Raw genomic sequence first — 10,605 nt, forward strand, 5'->3', positions numbered from 1 at the left:
ATGGGGTCCGCTCCTCTCCTCTGGTGCGGTAGACTCCCTGCTGCCAACGCACTGCTGATCCCTTGCATACAGATTTTTAATCATGCTTCAGCCAATTAAATTAAATTGTAGCTTTGAGGGGAGTGCAATAAGATTTCATAGGAGGCCTTTGGAAGGTTGAATGTGTTCCATCTTTAAATGTTTTTAGACAGTCTAAAGGGTGCAAATACTAAGGTGATTTATGTCTCAACAGTACAGTAGCTTTACATTAGGCCACAACATGGCAAAATGTATATGAGCACCCAGTACCATGGTTAGTTATAATAAAAGAAAACTATTTGTACCATTATACTTCAAATACTGCCATTGGTTTTAGAATTCATTGTGAACAATAACGGGTGGTGGATAATCTAATAATTTGCCTTAATTAAATATTAATAGTAATCAGTAATAGTCTGCACTAATCAATTGTCTACAAACAATTCAACAGGGAAAAAATCAACTTGGTTCACTATTTGATTCTGGTACTTTGGAAGCAGCACTAAGCTTATCATAACCATGCAGTGGTTGCTGTCAGGAAGTGTTTGGGTTGTGTTTTTTCAGACCAAAGATCTATGAATTTAGATTGAGAAATCAAACATGCAAACCACAGACTGGCTGAGGGCCAGACTGGAGAAGATGTCACCTTTGGCCTAACACCCTCCCAACCTTAACGACCTGTCCTAGCAGCTGGTGAAACATCTGCTTCTAACTTCACACCAATGTACCAATCAGAGCATGAAACACAGGCATTTCACAAACCCAGACAATATTTACTCATGGCGTTGGAGCTACAAAAAAGATGTTTATTCAGTGCGAATGTTGGTTGAAGTACACAACAGAGGAGCAGAGAAGGAGCAGTTCTTCTCAAACTAATCTACATTCATGATAACCTTCATGGCTACGGTCCTAAAGTACTAATGTGCTACTGTCTCTATAGGGGCAGAATATCTACACAATTCCATAGATACTAGAGTACGCAGGAGGGCAGGCAGAACTGCGCCCCCTATTGGCACATGAGGGTATTGTTTGTGGGGCAGAGATGGGGATATGGGTTGGAGTGGCAGTGGGGGAGTAAAAGTTGTAGGCACAGTCATCCTTTTTTGGGGTGTGTGTGTGTGTGTGTGGGGGGGGGGAGTTGGGGTGGCACTATGTGAGAGGTAGGTAGGTGGCATATGTCTAAAAGAATTGGCAGTGTGTTCGTCTCTGCATGGCACTGGTGGGCATGTGGGAACTCTCTCTTGCATCTTTACTTTGCGCCACTGTTGCATGCTACAGTGGGCTTGTTTCATTTTAAAGGAGAAAAAATTATATTAGTAAAAGTTCAGGTATATTTACAAAAGTCAGGCATTATTAGACAGTGGACTCAATGCAATGCAAAGTCTTTTGAGTTCTTTTTTTAAGGTTCTTTTAAGCACTGTATTGCATTGGCCCCACTTTCCTCTTTAGAAATGGATAATTTAATGTTTACAAAAAAGGTTGTACCGAATAAAATAATTACGTAAAGAGATCCATACAAAACAATGTCTCATGAAAGTACGCTTGCATCGCGGCCGTAGAGCTGATGCCCCCAGAGGTTGGGGATGGCAGAGGGGGAATGGCCCGGCTGGGGAGGGGGAGGATGGACACTCTCAAACGGTGGTCATGACCTTCAGCGAGCCGGAGCGGAATCGCATGATCTTCTTCTTGAGCGCGTGCGATGCCTTGATCTTGACCACGGAGGACAGGGCCGGGGGAGGGGACGAGGCCAGCCGTGGAGGCACCTCCTGCGGCCACACGAGCCCCCCGCCGCTCTCGTCCGAGTCGCTGGTGAACGAGCTGGAGCCCGGCGAGTAGGCCTCGCTCAGGCTGGAGTCGGAGCCGCCGCCCGCTGCCTGGACAGGGACTGGAGCCACTGCTGCTGCTGCCGCCATGGCCACTGCAGCCACCTCATCCCCTCGCTCTGGGCCTCCGTACTGAGCGCACGAGGGTGGGGGAGGGGGCCAGGCCTGTCTCGGGTGGGCATGGGGGTGAGGGTGGGGGTGGGAGTACAGATGGGGGTGGTGGTGGTTGGGACGTCCTCCGTAACCACCCCCTCCTCCCCCTCCCCCTCCAACACCCGCCGCCTCCTCCTCCTCCTGGCTGAGGTCAGCGGTGGAGCACCAGCGGCGCTGCTGGTGGTGGGGGGGCTCGTCCTGGCCCTGCACCTGCCGCCTGGCCCTGGCCATGTCCCTCTGGACGGTGTAGTAGCGGCCCCACCCCCCGCCTCCTGCCTGCAGGCTGTTCTCGGACCGCGAGCGGCTGGTTGTCGCCGCGGTCGTCGTCGTCGTCGCTGTCGCTGTCGTCTTCTTCTTCCCCGTCCCTCTGGGCGAGCTCCGGGCCTCGGCGCCACCTGAGCCCCTGCAGGGGGAGGACCGAGCCGGTGGCGGCGGCAGCTGACCTCCGGAGAACGACGCCCGGCTGGGCTTGTGCTTGCCGTGGAAGGGGGAGCAGTGGTGGGGGTGAGGGTGGGGATGGGGGTGTTCCACAGGGACGTAGTTGACGGTTAGCAGCTGCTCTGCGACCAGGGGATAGGGCTCCCCGTAGTCCGGGTTGCTCTGAAGGGACTCTGGATCAGTGCTGCTGTAGCTGCTGGGCTCCATGGCCCCCGCATACTGCTGAGGAGGGGGCGCCCCCAATGGGGCCGCCGCAGCTAGGGATGCAGGTCTGGACGTGGGGTAGAGCAGGGACAGGTAGTACTGCTCCAGAGCCTGGGCCAGCTCGGCATCAGACTGGATCTCCTCGCTGGCCGCCCACTCCTGCGGCTCGGCGGCGGCGGGGTCCGGAGGCGCTTCGGTGGCGTGGGCGGCAGGGACTGTGATGGGGTGCGGCGGGCGGACCGGGAAGGAGGCAGAGGTGGTCAGGCCGCGGCCTGTTGCGGCCGGCGGGTACTGCGTCTGGCGGGGCCGCAGGGCCCGACGTTGCAGAAGGGACAGGATGTAGGCCTCCACACGCAGCGCCTGCTGGATGTCCTCCTCCGTGGTGTCCAGCTCCGGCGCCTCCGGCCACGGCTCGTCCTCCTCCTCCTCCACCTCCTCCTCTCCTGTGCCCTCTGCGATGTCCTCCAGGGGGGAGAAGGGAGCAGAGTGGGAGCGAGGCAGCATAGCCCGAGGACTGGGCTCCCTGGGCTCCTCTCCATTCAGCAAAGAGCAATCTGCAGACACACCCACAGCCAGATAATACACAACACTTAGTGCATGTACTGTATGTGATTGCATGTTCAGTGTATGTTGGATGTGTTTTTCTGTGTTCTGTGTATTAATATACCGGTATGTATGTCTGCATTCACACTGTATGTGTGTTGTTTGTATATACATACTGTATCTGTGTATGATTTGTGTATGTATTTTCATACTTTCATGAATGTGTGTGTATGTCCGTGTATGAATGTGTTTGTATGTGAGTTTGTATGTGAGTAATATATATGTGACATAATGCTGTGTGTGTGCGTGTGTGTGTGCGTGCGTGTGTGTATGTGTGTGTGTGTGTGTGTGTCCTCCTTACCCACTGATTTGGGCCGGTGGTGACTGGAGGCCCAGGTTGTTGGTGGGCCACCAGGAGGGGAGAGACTCTCACTCTGCTCATAAAAGCCTGAGGGAGACAAATAAACAGCACAGCTAGCTATCATTCCACACCAGGATACCCGCAGAGAAACACAAAACAGATTTCACTTCACGGATTCCATTTGATAGCAGGACATAAGGCAAGATGTTACAGTGTTTGGTCAAGAAGTGTCTGCTAAATGTAATGTAATGTAAAAGATCATACTGTAAAAGCCAAGTGACTAGGCCATATACTATATACCATAAACCAGGATGTATACAAGCATTCCCCCAACATCATAATGTGGCCACTTTTTAAACAAATCATTCATGAATCTATTTGTGCACTTTTGGAATTATTAATGGATATGATATACGTAAGGGATAACGGCCGCCGAGGTGCGGAGGGGAGTTGCCTCCGCCCAAGTCCATTAATTCCGTATAACTGGACACACCTCGAAGGCCGTTATCCCGCTTATCACCCGATTGCCACTGTAAACACTGTAAACACGCGGTTCTGTTTAAAAAGAAGCTCACTAGTTCAGCTTGTTGTACAACTTTAGCATGGACAGTTAGCTTGTTTACAGTTGATTCCCTTGTTGGGAAGCCTGCAACCAAAGATTCTAGAGCGCTGCAACCGTCGTCCTACTATGGTTGTTATAGTTACCATTCATAAGCATTGATATGGAACGGTGTCCTGTTATTCAGAATTAAAGGCCACCCGCCAGCCAATCAGAAAAGAGTATTTCTTCTCTCCGGGTGATAAAGTGATATATGCCCCTGATCATCATAAAACTTATATGTATGATATTTCCAAATGAACCCATAAAATAATCATATCAATCCCTACTGCTTACGAATGGATACAAATTAATTCCCAGTGGTGCTGCTGTACCACTAAGGTATTGATGTGGTGGCAGTGATTAAACTGAGTCACTGAATAGGAATAAATTGTGATTTCTAATGAAGCTGCTGGTGATCTGTGTGCTCATTACTGTGTGTAATTGATGTTTGGGGTCCTCACCTGAGCTGGGTCGACTGTCCTCCTCGTCCTCGTCCTCAGACGCCTCGTCGCAGACGGTGGGGGGAAGGAGGGGTGGCGGCGGCAAGGACAATGGCGACGACTGCTCCAAGCCCAGCTCCCTCAGCTGCTGCTCCAGCGCCAGCATTAACCCCCAGGGGGCACCCTGGAGACTGTTCTGTAACACACACACACACATACACAAACAAACACAACTTGAATGGATGCTCCAGCTATACTGTACACTAGTTGCACAGAGACATTGCATTTGTTTTGACAACAGAAAAACATCAAAATATGATCTATAGTTTCATAGCGGTACTGTATTTGTTTAGTAGTTTGTTGGTAAACACCAAAAATAAAACAAGGCCTGTTGTATTCCACTGAATGTTTTCTATTAGCTGCTGACACTTTAATTTTTTAAACTACTGTGTGGATGGATCAGACTCCCTCCATTCACATGAGTAAACTGCATTAAACATTCAACAGCCAATGCATCTGTGTGCCCATGTTAAACCAGCGCAGAAATCCCTGTAGCAGTACCCGGGATAGGCCCAAAGGTGCAGTTGGTTTGCATGTACAACTGTTCAATGAAGTGCAGTGGAGTGAGATGTATGTGTGTGTGTGTGTGTGTACGTGCGTGTCTGTGAGTTTTCACGCGCACCACTAAGCACACACAGTTACGTAAGTGGTGAGCAAACGCACCCAGCTGGAACATCAATAATTCAGTGAAGTCTCAGCATTTATGGAAGGTGATGCTGGGATGTTCTTTTCATGGATGCGAGATGCACACACACACACACACACACACACACGCACACACACACACGTGCACATCCATCCATGTAGCCACACACTCTGGTTGACAGTTGTGACACAATAAAAGCAAGCTAGTTCAATTTAACAAAACATAACCCTGACTGATGTGCACTCACACACACAAACAGACACACGCACACACACAGACATCATCAAACACATGCCCTCAGATTCTGTTATCAAGCATTCACATCCAGTGAGGTCAACTGAAAGGCGTCAAGAGAAATGGGGAAAAAAGCTTTAATCTCTGACAACAAAACAAACACAGGCACTACTCTTTGTTGTGCCACATTTGGGATCAGGTGTCAGAGAAAATCCTGCATGTTTTCAGCAGATAAACACTGGTTTTAAATGTGCTTCAGCTGCTTGCCAGCTCATCTCGGTATCCAAACATTTCAATTAGGATGGCATACTAACACATTAAATTTGATTTATTTAAATGAGTGGTTGCAGGATCTCTGTGGGGACAGGTGGTGTATGTGAGAATCAGTGTGACTCATATTATGATTCTTATGATGCTTGAAACTAGGGGATGAGGCTCAGAACACAAACCTCCTAATGCAGAACTATCATTAATTGCCAATAATCTTTGTCCTGAAAATGTTCTCAGGACATGAAGATAATATGTGATTTTCTAGAAACTCAAAAAGAGACATCTGTGAATATGCATCTGTCCATTACACATTCACCAAGTGATATATCAGCACAATGGCCGAGCAGGCACCTTGACACATGCATATTTAAAGAAATAGATTAATTTCAATTTCAATGCATGCTATCCCCCTTACATATATCTATTTAGTTTTTCTGTCTGATATTAACAACTGTCACATTAAAGCAGAACAGTTTTGAGCACAGCATATTATTTAAGCTTCTTTAGTTTATTTATGCACAGTTATGCATTAACTTCAGGCCCAGCTGTATATGCTTGCTGTGCCTGGCCACTGTGAAATGACATCGACCGCAGGGCTCCTTCACCAAACTTTACTTTCATATGCAACCATGGCAACACTGACTCAGCTGCACATGGAAAAGAGGCAAGAATGGATTTATCTGAAAAGGAGGGACCACGGTGAACAAAGAGTCGGAAGATGCTGGGGACGGACGAACGAGGACCGGTATCAGAAATCAATCCTATTGGGACACGCTTTTCACATGGTCAATGTATCAAGGGGCCTGCTCAGCCCTGACAGATCTATAGACCCATGCAACCACAAGCCCCCAGCATCCAATACTACTCATCCAAACATACAGTACACACACACACACACACAAATAGGCAAGCATGCGTGCAGATGCTTGCGAACAAGCAAGCACCCTAACACGAACATACACACACACACACACACACTCACACACACACACACACAAAGACCGTAGAAAAACACTAAATTAAATATTGATAATCCATATCAATTAAGGCACACTTCAAAATTTGCACACTTCAAAAACGTTTCCATTGCAAACCTTCATTAAGTATAGGCTGCATATTTCAAATCACATTAAGCATTCAAGAGAAACAACACACTGTGCTTGCTTTTCCATGTCTCCCTCAAACACACACAGGCACACACAACACATCGAAATAGCCTTACACACTAACTATGCGTGTAACGTGAGGACAAACCAATTCCTGTTGTCATTTGTTGTCCTTGCCCTAATTGAATGGGCTCTCCTCACAGGGAGGGAGAGCCTCTCAAGGGGAACTACCACACTGATACTCTCTCATTACGTAGTGTTGTGATTTGCCCCATAAAAGACTCTAATGGGAAATTGGTAAGATCCCTACCCCCACTAAGCATCCCCATACACAGACCTGCACACACACACACACACACTCCCCTCTCTCTCTCTCCATCCATCTCTCTCTCCTTCACACATACACACGCCCCTCTCAGCATCCATTTCTCTCTCTCCTAGACACACACACCCCTCTCTCCATTAGTATTCTCTCTCTCTCACACACAGACACACACACACACAGCAGGGTGCCACTGCGAGGCAAGGAATTGTGAGCTCTCTCCCTCATCTCACACCATCCATAGATAGCTGGCTTGAGTCAAGCAAGCCTGGCATAGAGTGCACACTAAACACCAACTTTGCATAAACCACCATTTCAGCATGAAATCAAGATTAGCATACTTTCCCATGCGTCAATTAACCACAGCAGTGTTTTCTAGACTTAAGTTACACCGAAGTGCCTTATTTTAAAGTCACTTCATGGCATTTGCAATCTAGAGCTGGATATGGCAATTAATACCATTTGACTGGTATAATGCGCATTGTGTCCATTTGGTTTTAGTTGGAGGCGCATCCTCCCGAGGCTACTGAAGCGGCACCCCTACCCTATTACCAGCGCTGACAGCTCATTTGGGTGACGCGGAGGCTTCTTCTTGTTGGTTTCAAAGCGTGGTTCTCTGCTCGCTGTCCAAGGAGGCTGGGGATCTTATTAGTATTCTACTCCATACTCGCCTTTTGTTTGATCCGCGGAGGGTAGAAACGCGGGGGAGAGCAGGGGGACTGCTTATTTTATTTCTTTCACCCCTCATTCAGACGGCCTTTCCTCACGACCCCAGGCCGTGTGTGGATAAGGATCTGACAAACAGTGGGCACTGCAGAGGGAACACGACCCGGCTTTGAGGTGAACCAGCTAGTCAGGCATCCTGTCAGCCTTCACCTCCTCTGTGTGATGTGAAAAGATTTACACTTTCGGGCCACACACAGTCAAACAATGCTACAAAAAGACATTGACCTCCTACATTGTGCACGTACACATTAAAAGTCAGCTAGGGGTATTTAGAATTAAATCACTTTTAAGTACGCTCTCTCTAACTAATTTACAAAGAAAAGTTGTTTGTATAGCATCTTGAACAGTATTGTTGTATGGTAAAAAGCTAGAGGTAGTTAGCTGTATATGGATAACACTATTTAAACCGATTGACAAAAGTATTACATTTAAATGCAGTTTTAAGTTAAGAGATTCCATGACTGAGGAACAATGGATCATTAAGTCGTGGGACTGCGACGAGTGGTGCTCCACCCCCACCTCAAAGGGACATGAATTACTCGGCGTCAGAGGGAAACATTAAGATTAATTTGAGCAGAGAATGTCAATCTGGTTATATCCTCTGTGTCACGCATGAGGGGTCAGCCGCGTAACTTGATTAACAACTCTCCTCCAAACATATCCACCAAGACAGAGTCTGGCCCACCCGACGGTGTGTGCTAGTCTGAAGGTCTGCATGTATGAATGTGTGTGTGTCTGTGTAAATCTGCGAGCTGCCAGCTGCACAGAGGTGTCACGCGCTTTGCCATTGTGCCGTCTCATATTTCCAGATGCCAAACAACGAGTACTAGACCCGACCCCGAACAATCCAACATTCAATGCTTTTTACAGCGAGTTAATCTTCTTACAGTGGTGTTTAATACTCATTAACGGCTGCTCTGGGCACAACCACAGATGTTCCGCAAGCTGCCGCTGTCTCCGAACTCTTACCAGTTGTCGTCTCAAAGTCAAGTCCTCTTGCTCCCGAAGGACGTCCGATTGGGTGGAACGAGCAGGCTGAAGATCTCCCCATGCTGGCTGTCCTGGAACTATATCTCCGAGGGACAGAGCGTTCAAGACCAGGCTTTCTTGTCGCTGTTTCAGAAGCTCCAGTTCGCATAACCAAGCAAGACTAGCTTCCAGGCGCTCCTTATTTTGCCTGCGCTCCGTCGTCATCGGTAAGGAGAATCCACAATACATGGAGAGCCCCTTTTTGCCTCCGGCTTTGGCAAAGCTCGAAGTCGTTTAGCCTAAACTACACAGCCTCTTCAATTTTCTTACAGTTTGTGTTCAGCGTTGCACATTTCCCAGCTGTGTTCCCAAGTTTTGACTGCTTCGCTGCGTCGGCCCATGCGTGATGGTGACCATCATAGCTTATTTCACTTCATGAGAGCTTCAGTCTTCATCGCCCCTTTTTTCCCCCCTCGCCCAGCAATACATTAAATTTGTCAGGTATTCATATATTCCGCCTTCCGCGTGGTTCATTGGTCCCGGAGTGTCTCTGTAATAATTAAATAGCTGAAATGACCCGCCCCTTGAAAGGCTCCTATACATTTCATTGGGCGTATTCCACTGGGTTGGGGCCAGAGCAGCGGAGCCCAGATCCCGTTAACTCGCCATGGTTCCGCCTACTGCCACAGGAGCAGGAAGATCGAAGCATCGTCGTCGTGACATCATGTTGAAAAGGGGGTGTGAATGAAGGATGGCCATGAATGAACAAGACAGGCTGTATCGATCCATTTACGCGAGAGACTGTGTTGAAGCAAATATTAATGGCAAATACTCTGGGGGGGATGAGATACATTTTCTGATTTACAAGGGTCTCAAAGCCTTCTGTATGGCCAAAACAGGCTGGGAAGATAGTACAAAATGCTTAAAAAAGTCTTAATGTAGGGCTTGGGAACACCAGGACCACCGAGTGCCTTACTCATAACAAGTAGCCTAACAGCGTCCACCCAGGCAATAACGGCATTTAAAGCAAATACCGCTGTCTGAAGGAAGAAGTCATGGGATCATTGGAAAACAGAAAGAAGAGTATTTTGAGAAATAACATTTAAAGTACAACCCATCTACTGCAGTAAGAGGACTGTTATGAACAACATATGACCACGAGAAACAATCTGATTACACTGGATGACTAATTCATGGATGCTGTAGATGACTTTGCCTGTCTAGTGTCTCGCAAAAGAAAGGATCTAGTATTATAGTCGTGTTTGTTAGGCCTTTGTTAGGCCTCAAGTCATACGTGCACCTCTCATTACAGCAGCTGACATATCTTTAGTGTTTTTTACATGAGTTATTGAGATCCGAGTCAAAGTTACTCTCCCACCTTCGCATCAGTAGTTGCAAATCAATAGTTTAATCGTGTAACCACCCCATATCATCGATAATAATTCAGTTATAACACACAGGGCAGTGCATTCACAACAACTATGTGAATGCTTTAACTGAAGTAAATAAAATGATCTCATCTAGTGTTGTAAATCTATTTTAAGTGGGTATGTGCTCAAGACATAATCCAGGCGTACACTTTTCATATGTATGAACTTGAATGCTCAACTAAGCCAATGTAATACATAATGCAGATGTACAATGATGCGGAGACCACATATTTGGATAAAACACTGTAAACATCATTCATA

The 10,605-nt window shown here is 47.4% G+C and overlaps 1 protein-coding gene across 1 annotated transcript; it reads right to left on the minus strand.

Annotated features, from left to right (window-relative positions):
• Positions 1 to 818: 818 nt before the first annotated feature.
• Positions 819 to 9,243, minus strand: dact3b (dishevelled-binding antagonist of beta-catenin 3b). The gene is made up of 5 exons (XM_076281701.1): positions 8,915 to 9,243; positions 4,603 to 4,777; positions 3,541 to 3,627; positions 2,115 to 3,190; positions 819 to 2,030 (listed from the first exon to the last, which is right to left on the minus strand). The coding sequence occupies exons 1-5, from the start codon at positions 9,161 to 9,163 to the stop codon at positions 1,650 to 1,652; spliced, it is 1,968 nt and encodes a 655-aa protein (XP_076137816.1). The 5' UTR covers positions 9,164 to 9,243; the 3' UTR covers positions 819 to 1,649.
• Between the last annotated feature and the right edge of the window lie 1,362 nt (positions 9,244 to 10,605).

The sequence above is a fragment of the Alosa pseudoharengus genome, unplaced genomic scaffold (genome assembly GCF_046254945.1).
Source record: "Alosa pseudoharengus isolate Yale_2024_CS ecotype anadromous, Long Island Sound unplaced genomic scaffold, YU_APseudo_1.1 YU_APseudo_1.1_scf_13, whole genome shotgun sequence".
In the NCBI taxonomy this organism is placed as follows: Eukaryota; Metazoa; Chordata; class Actinopteri; order Clupeiformes; family Clupeidae; genus Alosa; species Alosa pseudoharengus.

Bases quoted from the DNA above. Each gene is read 5' to 3' on its own strand.
- dact3b (XM_076281701.1), bottom strand. From the start codon at position 9,163: ATGTATTGTGGATTCTCCTTACCGATGACGACGGAGCGCAGGCAAAAT. The intron at 4,778-8,914 runs GTAAGAGTTCGG...TGTGTGTTACAG, and splicing joins TGACTTTGAGACGACAACTG to AACAGTCTCCAGGGTGCCCC. The intron at 3,191-3,540 runs GTAAGGAGGACA...GTGTGTCTGCAG, and splicing joins CCACCGGCCCAAATCAGTGG to ATTGCTCTTTGCTGAATGGA.